At 36.7% G+C, this 19,796-nt stretch overlaps 1 protein-coding gene across 4 annotated transcripts; it reads left to right on the top strand.

Annotated features, from left to right (window-relative positions):
- The first annotated feature begins 666 nt into the window (after positions 1–666).
- On the top strand, positions 667–19,115 carry G2484-1 (protein). 4 transcript variants are annotated; one of them, XM_089786817.1, is made up of 15 exons: positions 848–1,080; positions 1,279–1,321; positions 2,145–2,221; positions 2,652–5,788; positions 6,335–6,858; positions 7,079–7,485; positions 7,582–7,640; positions 7,834–9,860; positions 10,089–10,197; positions 10,308–10,488; positions 11,442–11,509; positions 12,058–12,173; positions 12,312–13,241; positions 18,268–18,379; positions 18,476–19,115. In XM_089786817.1, exons 4-15 carry the CDS (start codon positions 2,662–2,664, stop codon positions 18,490–18,492), a joined length of 7,677 nt encoding a protein of 2,558 aa, XP_089642943.1. In that variant the 5' UTR covers positions 848–1,080; positions 1,279–1,321; positions 2,145–2,221; positions 2,652–2,661; the 3' UTR covers positions 18,493–19,115. The 4 variants fall into 4 exon arrangements, with proteins under 4 accessions (XP_089642944.1, XP_089642941.1, XP_089642942.1 ...); XM_089786818.1 differs by lacking the exons at positions 1,279–1,321; positions 2,145–2,221 and having other exon boundaries at positions 667–1,080; positions 12,312–12,972; positions 13,069–13,241; XM_089786816.1 differs by lacking the exon at positions 1,279–1,321 and having other exon boundaries at positions 687–1,080.
- Positions 19,116–19,796: the final 681 nt, after the last annotated feature.

Genomic DNA, 19,796 nt, shown 5'->3' with positions numbered 1-19,796 from the left:
GATACACGATAGTGGATGTGCATGGAATGCAAGAAAACAAATATTATAATGAGCTAGAGTAAGGCTCGAGGTTGTTATATATTGTGGTGCAATAGTTGATGTGAAATATTACATAATGACTAATGCGTGATCTTTTCTTATAAATAGATGTAAGGGTTAACCCGACAATAAGTAGGTCTAAGATGTTTCTCCTCAATGATTAATCCATACATAGAACATAGAGACGATTCTTTTTATATTTGACTTCAACACATAATTTAGATAAAACAAGTAACTAAAAGATCTTTTTCTTGAAAAAATTCAAAATTCAAACAAGAAGGCCAAATTTACACCTCATATTCATACTAATAGTATAAAAGCTAATCATCATTTTTTGATAAGAATCAATAAATTTCCTTAATACATCTTCCAAATTTGAAAGTCTAAAATGCATTAAGATTACAAATGCTTACGATAACATTAAATATTTAAAACACCCACACAAAATGAAGATGTCACTTTTCTACATCCCACCTCACCAATCTTAAAACAAATAACCATTGTATTGGGAGCATTAGGTTTTGAAAGTCAATAGCAGCCCTTGTATATGATGATTTATGAGGAAAATAAAATTTTCAATCGTTTCTCAATTTCACTTAATAAAAAAGGATTGTACCTATTTTGATTAAGATATTTGTTTTTGTCTGATATGAATAGAGAGTTGGGAGGAAAAAAAAAGGGAGGAAAACATTTAGGGGCGAGGATTTATTTGTGTCTTGACGTTTACCCCCTCCCTTTCGTGCGTTATTTTCGTGAGGCTTCTGCACAGCAGAACTTTATTAATTAGAAAGCTGTGATTCAACAAATTGGCCCGCGCCGTTTGAGTTTTTGTAGTCTGCGTTTCTGGGCCGTTCGGTTGATAGTCGTTTTGTGGAGAACGGAGGTCTGTAGATCACTTTGTATTTAAGCGAGGGTTTTATAATTTTGTGTTTCGCGGGATGAAACCCTTGCTTCTGTCCTGCGGGAGATGAACTCTCGCGTTACACGAGACAACAGTTTTGGGAGTCCGAGAGACTTCGTTATAGCTTCGGATGGAGGGAGGTAACCTTTTCCAAGCGACCCACAACCCCAATTCATGTATATGCACCATATTTTTGTATGAATTTAGAAGCCATATGATTTCTGCAGTCTGTTACTTCAGGCTGTTTTTTAAGTCTCTATTTCGTTAACTGTGTGTGTGCGGGGAAGCCAGTTTTGTTTAAATGTAACTGAAATTTGCTTAAAAATTACGGGATGTAGGAGTTCGCTGTTAAATCTCACCAGATTGGCAGCCCGATAGCAGGTAAAGTTGTTTTTGTGTAACTGGCAAAGTGTGAATGACATTGCTGTTTTTTTAATGTTATTTTGCTACTGGTAACAGGATTTTGCATTTATTTTATGGGGTCTAAGTTTAATCTTATAACCAACTGACAAACTTCACCTCGCAGCTTTAACATTTACTTGTATCTGTTAGATGGAGCATTTTGAAACATCTTTTATTCTGGGTGGACCCTGTCATATGATTCATATGAGACTACTGTTGACTATGCTGGTTACTTCAAAGATGTAATATTCATTTTGAGTTTCAATCCCGTTAAGCTATTCGAACTCTGATCTGGCTTGTCTTCATAACGCCCTGTTCCAAAATCTGTCTACTCTGGAGTAGGAGATTTCCCACTGCTTGGACAATCAACATTTCATTTGTTTGCCAGGGTAACCTAGGAGTAATAGTTCGGCTTCAATTAAGAGGACATTGGTGGTTCTAGTTTTGGTCCACATAGACAGGATAAATAGTCGGAAGCGTTGTCATTTGTTGTTTCGATTTCAAGTATATCCATAGATGGATGCTGCTCAGTGGCTCAGCTGGTTTACATTTGTGTGTATTATTTGTATGCTTACCTTTTCTGCGGTTCATATGGTCTGGTTTATGTAGTCAATGGTTGTATGCATTAAGAATATATTGATATGCAACTTTTGTTGCTTTCGAGAGAGAATTGTAGTTCTATCTGTTTTCATTTTGTCGTTAGTTTGTGCTACTAAGCTCTATTTCAGTATTATTCAATTACCGCATTATTACTGCTTTGATTTTTTGAGATAATCCTGCTTATGGTTTTACCTTTATGCAGAATTATCTCAAAAAGTCGAAGTAGGAAGAATGCATACCTGTTGTGGAAGATTTCACTGGAAAATACTGCATTTCATGGTGAGAATATTTATGTTGAAATGTTTTTCATTGTTTGATCTGCTGGGGAACAACCCAGTAGCTGGCTTAAGGATCAGTATGATACTACTTTGAGAGATCAACCTATTTCGCTAGTTCTCTTTTACAATCAGGCACATGGTTTTGTGGTTTGGCATGCTGGCCAGTAGAAAGTCAGAATGGTTTAGCATTCTAGTTGCTCTCTTGCTTGCAGAGATATTATTTTCATGTGCTATGATGTTTATTGGCAAGTATTGTAAGCTGGCAGAAACATGATGTGTTTACGGTTGTAAAATTGAATAGTCATGAGAAAATTCTTTATCGATAACATGTATCTGCTTTACCATTTGCCAGCATTTTTAGCTTGAAATAGAATGTAAGAGTAATGAACACATCTCAAGAGTATTGAACTGTTACGTTCTTTTGCTTGTAGGAATCTTCCCATGGAGTATGATGATGGTGATTTTACCGATAAGGATTGTCAATTAGCAGAGAAGGACGGGTATCAGTCAAAAGCAGAGGGCCATCAACGAGGACTTCCACGATTTGATATAGGTGAACATATAGACGTGCAGTTGGGATTTGATAGTCTTGAGGAAAGTGTTCTGCTTCAGGATCAAAGCCAAAGGGAAGAAGCCTGGGGTTCACACTTTTCCAGGGAGGAGAATGGTGTTCTTGGACTTGAGACTGTTTCTCAGAATATAGAGTTCAGTTCAACAACAACAGAAACTTGTACCATTTCAAGACACATTAATGTTTGGTCTGAGGCTACATCTACAGAGTCCGTTCAAATGCTTTTGAACTCAGTTGGAGAGGAGGAAGGGAAACTTGTTGAGGAATCAAAGACCCAAGAGTCATTACATTCTAACGTTGTGGCTGTTTTAGATTCACAGGCTGAAAGATTAGCTGAAACAGACCATCAAGGTTTGAAAAGTTCAGCAATGGAGGGTGGTTATCACAACCAAAATAATTTAAATTCTTCAGAACATACCTCAGGTAACACTATAGAACCGAACAATGCATCCAGGCCTGAAGATGAGGGGTATATTCCAAACAAAGAGGATGCTTGCGAAAAATTTCAGATGCTGCATAAAGAATGTGGACAGCAAAGTGCTATAATAACATCTACGCAACAAGTACATGCCAATAATGAACAGACAAAATTTCAGGTGACATCAAGCTCAGTGTTAGCAGAATGTAATGTAGACGAGGCAGGAAGACATGCGATAGACATTATGAAGAAGGATGAGCTACCAACAGATGACCAAGGACTGATGTCAACTGTACATGATGAAACCAAAAGTGACATAATGGAGAAGAATGTTACACAGGAGAATACCATGGAGGCCAATTTGCAAGGAGGGTCAATATTGTCGGGAGACAAACCTATTGAAGACAATAGCATTCAATGTTCTACTCAGAAATCACAAGAAACTTTCATATCTTCAGAGGTTCAAGAAACCTTAAGTTCATCTGAGAAATCATCATTAGATAAGACTATCATGGATTCCACCGAGAGTTTAAAGGCCAATTTACCATTGGCAGTCCCACTACAAGGAATTGAAAAAGCTAATGAACAGGATGTTGGGAAAATGGAAGAAAGAATAGAACAAATGAAGGTTGACAGTGCTCAGCACAATACAGAGAAGCACGTGGCGGGTGCTTTGTTGATAGACCCAATAAAAGCAGTTGAAACTATAAATGAACAGGACGTTAGGGATACACAAGAAACAATCAAACAAATGAAGGTTGACAGTATTCAGGACAATACAGAGAAGCATGTGGCAGATGTTTCTCATGTGAATGTTGTCATGGAGAAAGGTAAAATTCATGATGGAGTGATGCATGTTATTAAGACCCCAAATGAAGATGTTGTACTGGCTTCCAATGATGAGAACTCCAAGTTTGATAGTGAACAAGGAAATGGTTGTGAGGAGACACTCAAAACTTCTAGTCTTTTGCCAGAGAAGGTTAATAATGAAGGTACTGTGGTGAAGGATGATACATCGGCCACAAAGCAAATTATTCCGGCTTTATTTGAAGGTGATAGCAAGCCAGAGGAACTTGTTCAGGATAAACAAGCACATCAGCCACTTTTGCAGAAAAGCATAGAAACATCAGATCCAATGGAAGTTGATAGTACATATGATAATTCACAGAAGGATGTTTTAGGTGTTACCCCAGAGAATGCTGTATTAGTTGAAGCACAAAGAGATCAGACTGTGTTATTACAGAATAATAATGAGGACGGTGAAGGGAGGCATGTGACTGAGGTTTCAATCAAGCATGAATGTGAGCAAGGAATGGCAGGTACTGACGAATCAATGAAAACACCTACAGATATTTCTCTGAAAACTGGGGAAACTGTAATCATGACACCTGAAGAGGATAAGTTTAACCATAAGGAGTCGAGATTAGACAATAAAAGCCTTGCTGCAGATTCTGTTTCGCTTGAGGATGATCAAAATCAGAAGGTTTTGTTGACGACTGCAGAGGAACTCTTGAATGATGACACAGGCAGCTTCGCTGAAAATGAGGCAGAGAAATGCTTGTTGGAGGACAATAAATCTCTCAATATGCATGAATCTGCAAATCAAGAGCCCAGTACTCCTGAACAATGTCATATCTCTCCAGATGTTTGCAAGGAACATGAAAATGAATGCAAGCGCATATCCATAGATTCCCTTTTAACAGATAGGGAAAATGAAACCATGGACAAAATTGATATCTCTGAAAGCAAAATTATAGCTCCTGATCTCCATAGTAATGTTGAAATAGATAAGCAGATTGCTGGAACTGTTTCTGCTCAAGATTCAGAAATGTTGACCTTTCCAGCAGGGCAAGCCACAACTGGCAAATTTCAGAAACCATTACAAACACTTGATGTGGATGCTAAATTACAGGCTGATCCGATTGACCAAGCTGATCAAAAGGAGCAGGAGTTTGAAAAGGGGATTAAAGAAACCAACATTTTACATAGTTCTGAAGCACAAGCTGATCAAAATACAGAGATAGTATTGGAAGCCAGTTGCCATGCATCTCAGGATGAGCCTACCACTGCAAAGGAATGTGATGCCATTTCTCTCGAGGTTGATCAGAAGCAAGAAAGTGAAAAGAAAAATACTTCAACAGATTCTGTAGTAACTATGGAAACTGATTCCCTTGTAGTAAAAGAGATGGCACTTCTTTCACATGCCAAAGTTGAATTCTCTTATTGTAACTCTCTAGCTGTGCCTTCCCAGAATACTGAAGAAACTATATTGCCCATGGGACAAGTTATGACACACATAACTCAGGAGAAAGTACAGGTGAGTGATGCTTGCCATTCAACAGTGGGTGATAAAGAAGCTAACACATCACATGATCCAAAAGTCCCAGAGGACAAAGACAAAGAGGCATTATATTCTGATAATCGGCAATGCATGCCTGTTGTGGCTTCCTCAGGAATTGATTCAACAGTGGGTGATAAAGAAGCTAACACATCACATGATCCAAAAGTCACAGAGGAGAAAGACAAAGAGGCATTATATTCTGATGATCAGCAATGCATGCCCGTTGTGGCTTCCTCAGGTATTGTTGCAAAATAATAAAATATTGTCACTTGCACTTGTTTCGTATTGTGTTTTCAATTCTAATTTGTATTGAACAAAGATGGTTGGAGTGGATAATATGCAGGTTTGCAGGTATAAACGATGCACATTTAACATCTTTTTTATATAAGATATTAAATTGGTATTTGCAGGACCTATATTAAAACTTATACTCTGACTTATTAATATTTGCATCTTTTCACTTTTTGTAAATAGGTAAATGGTATCTGATGTAAACAGAAAGCTTATCTGCTAGTTTTGCTAGTTTGTATCATGTGACATGTCACACATCTATGTACAAGAATTTTGTTCTCTGGAGTATAAACTGAGTGCCCTAAAATGGTGGGACTATACAGTGGTTGAATGTGACTATACAGTGGTTGAATGTAATAAGGCACTTCATAGGAATTTCTTAACTGTTTCCAGTAATGACTGAGGACAATCTGTTGGCAATCTTGTCACAGTCCAGTAAAATGTCAAGAATTAATTAACGTGTCCTGAATAGTGCCTGGTTTTTGTTATACAGGTGATTGCAGTCAACAAACTCATAAAGTTTCTCCATTAGACATTTCTGCAAGGGAGCATCTTGAGAAAGATGAACAGCACATGTATTCACAAACAACTGATTTTCCTGTGAAAGAAGCAGAGGAATTCGGGAAAGATAAAGATGTACCCGAGGCTATGGAGGTCAGTTTAGAAGTTGGTATTTCGGTGGAACCAGATGATGAATCTCCTGCACGAGATGAAGATGGAATAACTTTGCAGGAGAAGGTCTCTGTAGACAATACTGACTTAGATTCTTCAGGCAAACCATCTGTTAATTCAAAGGCTGGAGGCAGTAAGGATAGGGTCAAGATTGTAGCTGGAGATCTAGAAGGGTCAGCTGTATGTAAGACGGATGACACGTTTAAATTTGATGTTGGAACAAAAGATGCTGCATCTGGAGGGGGAATTGTTGCTTCAGCTGATCCTGTTCCCTCTGATCAGGTGGACAAGAATGCTGGATACCAGATAACTTCTCAAGCTACTCAGTCCATAGAAGTGATAAAGGTAGATGTTCATTATGATCATAAATTTGATCGATAAGAAGGCATAGTATTTTTATAAATACACAATATTTGATTTGGATCTTTTTTGTTTGCAATATGATGTTAACAGGGCATTTTGTAATATGTAAAGTTATGTGGTTTGAGGTAGGCATCATTGAATTTGTAAAGGTATCTCTATTTTGTACTGAAGCTGTTGTGTTTTTATTGGATATGCTTTAAAGGACAATGCATCTACTGTGTACCAATCTGAAGAAGTTCAAGGTGAAGATTGTCAGGAGAATGCAAATGATTATGTTAGTAGGAACTCGACAAACTCAGTTACAGATGTAGTTGTTCAGGAAGGCCAAGACAAGGCCAAACATGTGCAGAGCGAAGAGAAAATGGGTGAAGAAAATGGCAGTAAGGAGTTAGAGAAGAAGTCTACAATTCATCACCAGAAGGCCATGGATGTTCAAGTTCCAGGTGCATCCATTGCCAAGAGCTCACAATCTACGTCATCTAGTGCTCTGCAGACATCAACTTTGCCAGATTTAAATGCAACAGTAGCACCAGCATTGTTTCAACAACCATTCACGGATTCGCAGCAAGTACAATTGCGTGCACAGATTCTTGTGTACGGATCTCTCATGTAAGGCATCTGTAATGACTATTGTGTTTTGTTTGGGACATGTACTTCAAGTGGGTCTGCAATTTAACTGCATGCCCCGTCATGTTTTGTTGGCAGCCAAGGTGCACTACCAGAAGAGGCACTGATGCTAACAGCTTTTGCTGATATTGGAGGAGGTTTGCTTCTACTTAAGCATTAGATATATTTTTTGACATTTTCTTATTTAAAGTTTGTTTTCCTTTCAACCTTTTCATTTTCTCTGTGTGTGTGTTGATACACACACACATAAGTTAACTTTGTTGTTTGTTTTATCCTTTCTGCATCTTGTGATTGTAAAGCTCATTATTGGCTAATATTTTTGTCATCCAGCATCTCAGAATGACACTCTGCTATCAGATGGTGGTAGGAGTTTGTGGGAGAGTGCTTGGCACAGTGCTGCAGAACGTATTCATCGGAAAACATTTTCTCACACATCAGAGACACCTGTCAATGCTTCAGTAATTGGCACACCAGCAACTGTATCTAGCAAAGTTCTAGAAGGCATGAAGACTCCTTCCATAGTAAATGTCACTGATTCAAGGACTTCCCTTGTTCAGGGAATGAGATCAGCAGATGTGGTAGCTTCCAGAAGCCATTCGCTGCAGACTAGAGTGATGGGGACCCCTAACATAGGTAGGACTGCAAGCAAAAATATACCCTCGGCAATTATGAGTCCACCTAGGCCTGTTGCCTTGCCCTCATCTGTCTGGGGTATGTCAAGTCCAGTGAATGAAGGGATGCAAGGGGTCAACATTCCAAGGAGCTTGCACGTTGATCCTCACCAAATGGCTGTGGCAAGGCATCTTTATCAATCCCCACAGGCTGGACACTACCCACCCCCTGGAAATAGTAATCCTTGGCTTTCTCCCCTGCATTTCCCTGGGCCATGGTTGGCCCCTCCACAAGGGACAATGCCAGAGCCTGGCTTACCATTTTCTAGCTTTTTGGTGCCAGAAGCAGCTCAAGAAATGCTTAATAATAGGAGAACCCCAGTATCATCATCTGCTCCACATCCATCACTGATACATGGAATCACACATTTCCCAAGTACATCTGTGGCTTCTACAGTTCACGTTACCAATGCAAATATGGATACTTCAAAGGGGGTTGTGGGAAGTGGTAAACAGTCAAGTAGTGAACAAAAATCTAGAAAGAGAAAGAAGAAGAGTGTGTCAGAGGAAATTTCTGCATCTGGTGGTTTGACCCCATCTGGGCCAAAATCAAAATCTGTGACTGGTGTTTCTAAACATGCTCCTGGTTCTATTTCGGTATCATCACAGGGCGCATCAATGACAATCACAGCTAGTTCAAATGCTCTCTATACACCAAGCATAAATGTGCCACCTGTTTCAAATTATCAGATAATAGCTAGAGGAGAAACAGGACAGAGAGTTATTTTTTCAGAAGAAACAGCCAGCCGTATAGAGCAGGCCAGATTGCATGCCGAGGAAGCAGCTTCTAGTGCAGCTTCTGCAGTTAGGCACAGTCAAGGTATTTGGAGTCAGCTAGCTGTGCAAAAAAGTTCTGGATTAGTATCCGAGTGTGAATCTAAGCTTGCATCAGCAGCTGTGGCGGCAGCAGCAGCAGCATCAGTTGCTAAAGCAGCAGCAGCTGCAGCAAAGGTTGCCTCTGATGCAGCTGTGCAAGCAAAACTTATGGCAACTGAGGCACTTAATTCTGATGGCAGGCTAGATTCTGGCCACTCTCGTTCAATAATTTCTGCAGCTAGGGAGACTGCCAAGAAGAGGGTTGAAGCTGCTTCAGCTGCTACAAAGCGTGCAGAAAATCTGGATGCTGTTGTACGGGCAGCTGAGTTAGCTGCACAAGCTGTGACACAAGCAGGAGCTGTTGTGGCAATGGGTGATCCTGTTCCATTAACACTGAATGCTCTATTGGAAGCTGGTCCCGAGACTTATTGGAAGCTTGTGACAGAACAAGCAGGTACTCAAAAAGATGATAATGTTCACAGTGAGATGCCACCTCATGAATATATCACATCTGTTGAAAAAAATACTAAGCAATCCAAATCAAAGCACAAGAGAGACACACATAAGAATGAATCCCTAAGGAATCTTGAAGGTGTTAAAAGTTCTTCAACGGATATGTTAAAGCTGGTGGAGCAGGGTTGCAGACTGATACCAACTGCCCCACTTAATAATATTTCAACTGAAAAGGACAGTGTCAGTCGAAAGGAGAATCATTTAAAGGGTACAGCTCAAACTTCTGTACTTATTTCAGATGCAGAGGGTGTTTCAAAAGAGGCAACACCAGCTTCTGAGGCTGAGCATATTAGTGAAACTTATAAAAAAGCACTGGCTCTAAAACCTGATGAAATAAAGGAGGGCTCATTTGTAGAGGTGATTTAGAAAGAAGAATCTCATGGATACCTTTTATCGGCATATTTATTTTATTCCTATTAGTTTATGTAGTTTCAAACATTGTCTGTTGTATTGGTTTGCCTAGTTTCTATGTTTACACTTACAGTGACCGACCTTAAGATAATGTTTGAAGTTCAGAAATCTTTTCTTGTTGTGCTGTTGTTGTGACTCACAAAAGTTTAACTACGGGCTTCTGCAATATTCCAGGTTGTCTCTGATGAGGAGGGTCTTCGTGGAGTTTGGTTTGCAGCTAAAGTACTCAGCTTGAAGGATGGGAAAGCTTTAGTCCTTTATGATGAGCTACTTTCAGATGAGGGTGATTTAGACCTTAAAAACTTTAAGCTCCTGCGTATAGTTTTCTGGTGTATATATAACAGACTAAGCACACATTTCATTATTAGTGACTTGGTTTGTCAATTTATGCAGGCCCTGGTCAACTTCAAGAGTGGATACCCCTTGAGGGAGAAAATGGGAAACCACCAAGGATTCGAATGGCTCATCCAATGACTGTAATGAAGTTTGAAGGCACTCGAAAACGGCGCAGAGCAGCAATGGGTAACTATGTTTGGTCTGTTGGAGATCGTGTTGATGCATGGATTCGTGACGGGTATGCGATTGTCCTTTCTTGCAGTGATGTCAGAGTGCACAAGACAATGATTACAATATTAGGATTTTTTGCTTTGTTTGTAGATTTATTATCTTTGATGATTATTACAGTTTGGAAAGAATTCTATTCTTAATCATTTTGGTATTTACCCTTGATTTTTACTTTTCCTTGTATTCTTTCCAAAGCACTCTGTTTATCATTTCAGCACAATTATAGATGTACAGAAATGCAAAATACATATTAGAGTGAATGACTATCTGGTTCTAGTTTCTCTTGGAACACAAATCACAATCATAAGGGATTGGGACTTGAAACATTTAAAGTTCAATGGAAACCTTGGCATATTTTGTAGATCTGAGAGGAAGCAGAACAACTTCTGAGGCTAATTATATGAACTATTGAAGGAATGTTGGAGCCCAAGTGAACGTTACCGGGCATGGACGTTGAGACCAGAGGGAGCTGTAAGCTCCCTATACATAGCATATATTCCTGCTAGCTTTGTATAGTATATGTGTTCTCTGTGCTCAAGTCCAGATATAGTCATAAGAAAAAGGCTGGGATACCAGTTGATAAATTCTGGAAATAGGAAGTATCCAGATTTCCTAATTTGCTTTAGCTAGTCATGAACTTTTAAATCTTTCTGATGAGGAAGATAGACGCTTCATCAAAGAAACCCAATTGATATTATCATCCAATTGAAATTTAATAAACTTCTGCATCTGATTCTTATTTTGCTTGTCAAAATTTTGTCAGTCGTAGTCTTTAAATTAGAAAATAATATGTCAATCTCTTTTAAAGGTGAATTATCTGAGTTCAAGATAATTGTGTCTGTGTGATTATTCATCTTCTTTTCACTCTTACTTTTAATGAGACTGTGTTTTCTTTCCTTGCATATTTATAATTGTTATGGTGTTTCCAACTAATGTTAACATCTTACTCTATTAATATTTTAGGTGGTGGGAAGGCATAATAACAGAGAAAAAGGATGACGATGATAGCAAACTTACAGTACATTTTCCTGGTATGTGAGTGGATAACATTGATAAGTTGGAATAGACTCTCTAACATGTTTTTTTTAATGGGATTTTGTCATGATTTGTGGCAACATAAGTTTTGTCTTTGCTTTCAACATAAGAGGACAAGATGCTCTTTTCATGAAGTCACTCTGATTTTGTTTCTTGCATGACAGTTGTAGAAACAATGATTTATTGTTTTCCTTTAATAGGAAATAGGTTTGAATATGTGAAGCCACTGTGAGAAGGACGTTTTACCTAAAGAAAGAAAAGATTTAATTTCACCTTATGGATGTGTTCTGCAAATTTGCATTGATCAAATAGTCTGAAATCGTGTCATGCTTTTAAGCCAGTTGTCAGGAAACACTAATTATATGGACTTTGACTATTTGATGTCTGCAATTCAATTCTAGTTCAAGCTTGGTTTTATTTGTTATGCATCTATTGTATATAACCGGATTAATAATAGCTGGCCTGGAATCACAAAACTCTAGCTACTTGCGGGCTTTCTGTAAAAAATACAGTAATATTTTTGTGATAATCCCTACTTTTGCAGGGGAAGGTGATACGTCGATAATCAAAGTTTATAACCTCAGACCATCGTTGATTTGGGAGGATGGTCAATGGGTTGAGTGGACATGTTTGAAGGCAGGGAATGAGGGGACACATGAGGTTGGATGCACTTTGTTACTCTTGTTTTTGGTTAGGCCAACCATAAGTATTTTAATTTTATAAGGATGAAAATATGCTTATCTGGAGTAGGTGTGTTTTGTGAATTTCAGATCTTTTTATGATTTTTTTGCCTGACAGGACGAACTTCCCTTAGAAAAAAGACAAAAGGTGGATAAGCAAGCCGGTGATGGACAAACAAAAGGTAAAGAGAAGTTGCAAAAGATTCCTAATTTGGAGGAAGCTAAGAAAATGCAAGAGCTGAATGCACTGATGGCACCTGGAAAAGACAAGTCTCTTACGGTTTTGAAGAATTCAGCTTTTGATGGAAGTTCAGCAGGAATCAGAGTGAATCAATTGGGGCTTCAAAAGGAAGGATCCAAGTTGGTTTTTGGAGTTCCAAAGCCAACAAAGAAAAGAAAGTTTATGGATGTAAGCAAGCATTATGTTGCTGACAAGATGATAAGGAACTCCGATATGAAATATTCAAGCAAGTTTGACAAGCATAAGGAACCTATATCTCATGGTCATATTGGATTTAAAGCTGCCAACAAGGTAGATGATAAAAAGTTCAAGAGGCCTGTGATCACTAAGCCCAAGGATTTTAAGTTTGGTAGAGGTCATGATGGACAAAGCAAGACAAAGCCAGAAAAGGATAAAAGTTCTGTTGTCAATCCTACAGTTTCAAAGGAGATGCTGGGTCAGGAATTGGGTCAATCTGCTGTGCCTACCTTTGGCATTGATGGGAGTAAGGGAGGAAAACGAGCTGGACCTGGAGTAAATACTCCTAGCACTAAGTCAGGTGAAGCTTCAAATCCATTTGTTTCAAAAGAACCTGTGACATTTAGGCCTTCATCTTCTTCAACTTCTAATGGATTGAAAGCGCCTTCTGCAACAGATTCAGAGCAGGGATCGAAGGGAAAATTGTCATCTGCTTCAGATAATTCGTCTCTGAATCTAGAAAAGGCTGCTTTGCGGCAGGAGACATCAAAAGAGAAATTTTCAGAAAAGGTAGCAACAGATACAATGGAACCACGCAGATCAAATAGGAGAATTCAACCAACATCTAGGGTATGAAATCAATTTACAATGCATATTCCCTAAAAGATGCTTTTGAATAATTTTGGTTAGTTTTCCGTTTTCTTTGTATTTTGTAGCTGAATTATTACAAAAATAGAATAGGAGAATTCAACCAACATCTAGTGTATGAAATCAATTTACAATGCATATTCTCTAAAAGATGCTTATGAATAATTTTGTCTAGTTCTCTATTTTCTTTGTATTTTGTAGCTGAATTATTACAAAAATAGAGTAGTGTACATAAGCATTTTTTACACCAACACTCTTTTTGAATTTGCATTTCACCAAAATAATCATACTGAGAGAATTTGAGTGAAGATGAGCAGATTGATATATGTTATTTCTGTATAATGTTGGTGCACTGTGTTAATCTTAAATATAATGCTTTTAATCAATAACTTGATTGCAGACTATAATAATAACCTATATATATATATATATATATATATATATATATATTCCAGTCTATATTCTTGAAAGGATGATTTTGAATAATTTTGGCTTGTTTTCTGTTTTCTTTGTACTTTGTAGCTGAATTATTACAAAAATAGAATAGTGGATATAAACATCTTTATACACCAACACTCATTTTAGAATTTGCATTTCACCAAAATAATCATACTGAGAATTTGAGTGAAGCTGTTAAGATTTTATGATCAGATTGATATATATAATTTCTGTATAATGTTGATACACTTTGTTAATCTTAAATATGATGCTTTTAATTAGAAGTCTGATTGCAGACTAGGATAAACATATATATTCCACTCTGAGATAGACTGGATACTATATTAAATACTGATGCAGACAAAGTACTGTTGAATATTGTTGTTTTATTGCAGTGTTCGTTGGTTACTTGTCTGCTACACGATTGCATATATGTACTCCACCATGGAGTCACAATCCATGGTGGATCACGACTCCATGAAGGAGTTGAAATCCATCTTGGGTCGTGACTCCTTATAACAAATAATTAATAACCCTTAGTTGCAATAAAACTGCTCAGTCAAAACACTTTGCTCTGTCAGTTTATATTTGATTATACCTATTGCAATGTCATCGGTCAAATAAATTAATATATTTAAAGATATTAATAAGTGTATATTTATTAATTTATATTTGTTTGGCTATACATATAGTTCACATATACTACAGATATATATATGCACACGCACATACACACACACATACACGTGTGTGTGTGTGTGTTCAATAAATTTGTCTCATGTTATCCGACTGAAGCTATAAACATCAACGGTAGTATTTTGAAAATGTATATAGCATGTTATTCTTTTATTGGTTATGAGAATTACACCTTTATCGGTGATGCATGATGATGTTGCTGTGATGCATTTGCTTTCTAGTGGTGTTTGATTATTATAGTTGACATCTAGGTTACCTTAACCTGAACAACGCTTTTTTAACATTTGACATATATGAATCAAATGTTTACTTGTATGGTATATATTGATATTCATATGCATTTAGAAATGTTGAGATAACCTCCCATTATTGGTGACAAATATGTATTATGTAGTACTATTGATTAGAACACCAATATACTGTATTGCAAAGTAAAGAAACTTCTGCTTATCTTAATTCACAGTTAGCGTTATTTATCTCTTCTAATATAACATGCCTGTAAAATTAATGCAAAAAATTGTGGGGGCACAATCTAGAATGTTGGGTCTGACTTTTCATTAACTCATCCTACTGCTTTGCTTCAATATGTTTGTCTAATTCTTGTCAGCTTCCACATTGTCCCTTGTATGATTTTAATTCATTCCCCCTTTCTTGTCTACCTCTATTTCATTACAAAAATCCCATACATTGTAGCACCGTTTCATTATTTCTGTTTGCCTTAAATTGATTTATTTCAGCATGTGATTATCCTATTATTGTTGGCTATCGTGTGTGACAAATTCGTAGTCTACATTTAGTGAATACTATCGATTTATCTTCTCAGCTGACTTTTATGCATTTGTAAAACCTAGTCAGCTCTCTGTCTGGACTCTATGAAGTTCATTCTTATCCACTTCAAATTTCAATCTGGTTATCAATTGATGACTACATTATTTTATAAATTTGATTTCTGCCCTTCATTGTACTACGTTTTGCTTCTTTGTCAATGGTATTCAATCTAATATATCATCTGGTTGATTTTGATTTGTTATATTAGTTGACCTTGGTTATTGTTTAATCCATATCTAGGTTCGTGTGGGCCATCAAAAATCGTGTACCACAAAAGTAGTAATTACTTCTGAAGATCTTTGTTGCTTTTGATTGGTAATTTTTCCTTGTATTTGGCAGTTCTACTGCTTCTCCAATCACGGTTTTTAAAAAGCACATTTACCTCAACTTATCCCAACTGAGCTAAATATTTGAACAGGACTATCATGTAAGACTATCAGTAAATTTAAAATGTAAATAATTTTAGAAGAACCGATTTATCAAATTGATCTACACAGACCAGGAATCAGGTGGTCAATGTGGCAACTCAACATGGCAAGTTTTGCGTGCAGCTGTAACCAAAGCAGGAGCCTACTGTTACACTTGGTCTTTTCACAGGGTTAAAAGCCGGAGCACAGGAAATAAAGTAATTTTATAATTCTTCTTTGGGCAATATTGACAACACCATCGTCTGGGTATGCTACATTTAAGATTTGTATTTTCTTGATGATTTGGGTACTTGTATCCTTGTTTAATTGGGAACATTCAGTTTTTCCTAACATTGAGAAGCTTTACTGGAAAGGCAATAAGGGTCTGAGTGTGATTGTGTGTGGTAATAAAACCTTGTACCTTTTAAAGTCATAAGTACTATTTTAGATTGAGAGGTGGTCTACATCAACATAAATTAAACCTGCATATTGTTGAAAACAGTTTATAATTAAACTTTTAGAAAGTAACACACATGTATATACAAGTCATTGCACTTGAGAAGTAAGAAATAAAGTATTGAATGAGTAATTTTTAAAAGTAAAATTAAAACCTGCATCCAAAGATAAAATAGTTCTTCCTAAACAATGTGAATGAGTAAAATGTCTAAATTAAAGTAAAATAAAAATATTACTAAAGTAAATAAAAATAAAATAATCGATGTAAAAATAAATAAGAAATCTTAAAGAGGTGTAAAGAAAAATTAATAGAAGTTGTGTATAAACATTTTCTATACTATTATTTGACAGTGTTTTTTAGATGGCCTTGAAACATTCAAAAACATCAATATTGCGGTGTATTCTGTAGTTTGTGTTGAAATCTACAATGCTATGAAAGAAACATTGGTCTTGACTCTTGATTGAAGTGGCGCTTGGGTCATTGTTAGAGCAATGCTCTTACAATCCAGGTATGCAGTTGCAGTACACATTTTAATGTGGTTAGTGGAAGAGTTATAAACCGATCCCTAGCTTGTTCACAACATTGGTAATGAACTTTTCCTTGGCTCTTGTAGAAGCATTTATATTATATTTTGTGTCTATGCTGGAGGCACCTATATCTCTAATTTCTGCCATATGCCATCATAAAGAGGAAGTGCTCCCATTTGACTATATATTCAAACTCTCGAGAACTGTGCTGTTTGGGGGACAGACCCATGTCCACAGTCTAGTACAGGGAGGAAAATCTGGAGGGGAGAGATAAATTTCCTTTCTAAGTGCCAGATAGCAGATGTGGGTTGTAGGTTCAGGGACATAGTCTTTAAGTACAACACATCCCAAGTCGGCAAATATTAAAATATTTGACTCAGAAGTCAATAGGTAGTGGTTTAATAGCATTTGAAATGCTTAAGATACAAGAATTATTAGCTCAAGAATGTGGGTAAATAGGTTCCTTTCTAGATGACAAACCCATTCCCACAGTCTAGTACAGGGAGGGAAATCTTTAGGGGGCAGACCACTTTTCTTTCTTGGGTGGTGGATAGAAGACATTGGTGATAGGTTGTGTGCAAAATAAAAAATGAACAATATCACAATGTATTTACTATTTACTATGTGGCAGAAAGGGCGAAGTGTTTTACTTTGATATTCATCTTACCTCTTTGTATTTAAGGCAAAGCTACATATGGATTGACAAGAGGTAAAACTTGGATATAGGAATGAATAAAGGCAAGTCTTTCAAGAAAAGAAGATTTTTCAATTCTATGGCTAGTTCTATCACATATCTTTATGCATCTAGCATGGTAGAGAAATCACAAATGATTATCAGCAAGCACCAGGTCTCTTAGCAAAGGAACCAGCTTCAAGTTATTTGCTTCCTACTATAACTATTTGAGAATTTGATTAGGCTCGAGAAAGGAGTTATTTGAAAATAAAATATTGTTTGAGATGGAACACTCTGTACATATCTCGAGGGCGTCACCTGGTAGAGAAATTGCCATTATTGGTCTCGATTTTCCAATTGTAAGAATCACTTTTGTTGGAAATTGCATGTTATGATGATTTGGTCTGTGTCATTGACAGAAGTTGAAGATTGTGACGGGTATCCTGCTACATAAGTTGTTGTCACCTGCAGACTAATCACTTATATTCATCTTAATTCTCCTATTGGAAGAATTATCATTGTTGGAAATTGCAGCTATCAGGATTCGGTCCGTGTCATTGACCAAATAATTGTTTTATCCTTAGCTTTGTAATCCTGATAAACAAAGTGATAGTGATACAGATGCTTCTATGAAATTAGTACAGACATTGTTGATATAATGATTAAATTCCTCTCATGAACAAATTTAGATGTATGCCACTTATGATATTCTATATTAGTCATTCTGAGGTATGTTCTAAATGCTCCCAGAATTTCAATATTGTACAAACTATGGTTTTTATGGAGTCCCCTAGGAAATTCTCTTTCCAGTTCCTTGAGTAAGTTTGAACACAATTACCAGTGGTTTATAAATTTTCTTTTGATGTTTTGAATGCCTGTTAATTTGCACTCTGAACAAAATAGGTCAGTGCACATTTGATCCTAGTGTAAGTTCTTACTTGTTGATTTTATGTGACATTTTTTTATCCTTTTTATGATACAGTTGCTGGAAGGATTACAGACATCACCAATCATTTTGAAGGGTTCTCACATGGGCTTTTCTCACGAAAAGGGAGGAAAAGCTCAGCCAAAGCATTCTAGTTCAATACCGAAAGGTATGATTTCTGTTGAAAGCATATTTTATTGATACTGGACTTTAGGGCTCACAGGGAATAGGTAAAAATCTGACTTTCTTTAAGTTACTTGTACAGGGAATACCAATGGTTGATGGTTGGAGAAGACTATGGATGGCAGGCAGGCTTGTTCTTTCAAGAATGTGGTGCTGCAGCATATATTTGAGGTGTTAAACGGCTAGTTTCTGACATCGACACATATTGATCTGCAAGCATTGTTCTCTATCACAGTTGTAACATATAAGATTGCAAATTCTTAAATTCTCTTTCTCCACCCGCTTCAAAAAGATTTGGAAATGCTAAGGGGATGAATTGACGTTTTAATACTCAATTTGCTGGATATTTCCTTGCAAATCTTCGTTCACAGGGTTTGTGGGTTTGAGGCTTATATAAGGCATTGTCTCTGGTTATAGTGTAGCCTAGCAAAATTCGAGTACAAATATGCCACTTTTTGCTAATTGGATGGCTATTGGTGCATTTTCATCCTCTCTTAAGGGATTCGTAGAAGCCTAATGTAAAAAGTGAATAGACGTGTCTAATTTTATGGTGCACCCGAGAATTGATATAACTACTCTTTTTCCTTGCGAGGCTTTAAGAGGATTTAGAACTTAGGTTATGTTGATATTTAAAACATAGTCGGCAACACCAAAGCTGCGATCTGAAAAGATCTCATTGTATCCTTTCCAATGAATGTAATATTGTAAAGTGCATTTATCCAGGTTGGTAAAGTCTATTCTAGTTGATCATGTTGCTTTTCCTTTTAACGAGTACAATGTTTTAAATAAATTCACTACCAGGAATGGAATTGTCAATCTTTATTATGGTGTCTATATTAAGACCGGCTGGTTATTTAACTCATCTATGTAATTACTCTTCAGAATGAAAATGATTTAGTGGTTACTATGTACACAAAAAAGTTAAAAGACTCTTGTATGGTAACTGTTTTTCATAGTGTTTTAATATTGTAAAGATCTGAATATCTACAGTCGTAAACTCCGTTCTAGTTGATTATACCATGTTTCCAATAAGATTGATGTTTTGAAATGTGAATTTGTCAATACTTATATGCATTCTATTTTTAGAACTGGCTGCTTACTTGTCTTTTCTATGTAAATTGCTCTTAAGCATGAAAATGTTTTACTGGTTATTATGTACATGAAAAAATTGAAGACTAATCATTTAGCTATTGTTCTTCACATCTGTTTTTAAATTTTTTTTTTTTTAACAAAATTAAAGTACAATTTCAACTCTAGCAAAATTAATTGCTTTTGATTCTTTGGATGTTGCTTTGACAGTAACCTTGTTGGGACAATTCAAATCCTTGTAGCATTATAAGATAAATCAGGCAAATTGATTTTCTTCATCCTTGGTTTGCATCGTCACTTCTTGATTTTATCGA

This window comes from Cupressus sempervirens, chromosome 6, assembly GCF_028749045.1.
Source record: "Cupressus sempervirens isolate cs-2001-9-10 chromosome 6, ASM2874904v1, whole genome shotgun sequence".
Taxonomy (NCBI): Eukaryota; Viridiplantae; Streptophyta; class Pinopsida; order Cupressales; family Cupressaceae; genus Cupressus; species Cupressus sempervirens.
The sequence above is the reverse complement of the archived record's forward strand: the minus strand, read 5'-3'. Positions and strand labels throughout refer to the sequence as shown.

Excerpts from the sequence above, each read along its gene's own strand:
- G2484-1 (XM_089786815.1), top strand. The coding sequence starts at position 1,007 with ATGAACTCTCGCGTTACACGAGACAACAGTTTTGGGAGTCCGAGAGAC. Across the intron at positions 1,081-2,651 it reads ATAGCTTCGGATGGAGGGAG|GAATCTTCCCATGGAGTATG; the intron begins GTAACCTTTTCC and ends TTTTGCTTGTAG. Across the intron at positions 12,174-12,311 it reads GGAATGAGGGGACACATGAG|GACGAACTTCCCTTAGAAAA; the intron begins GTTGGATGCACT and ends TTTGCCTGACAG.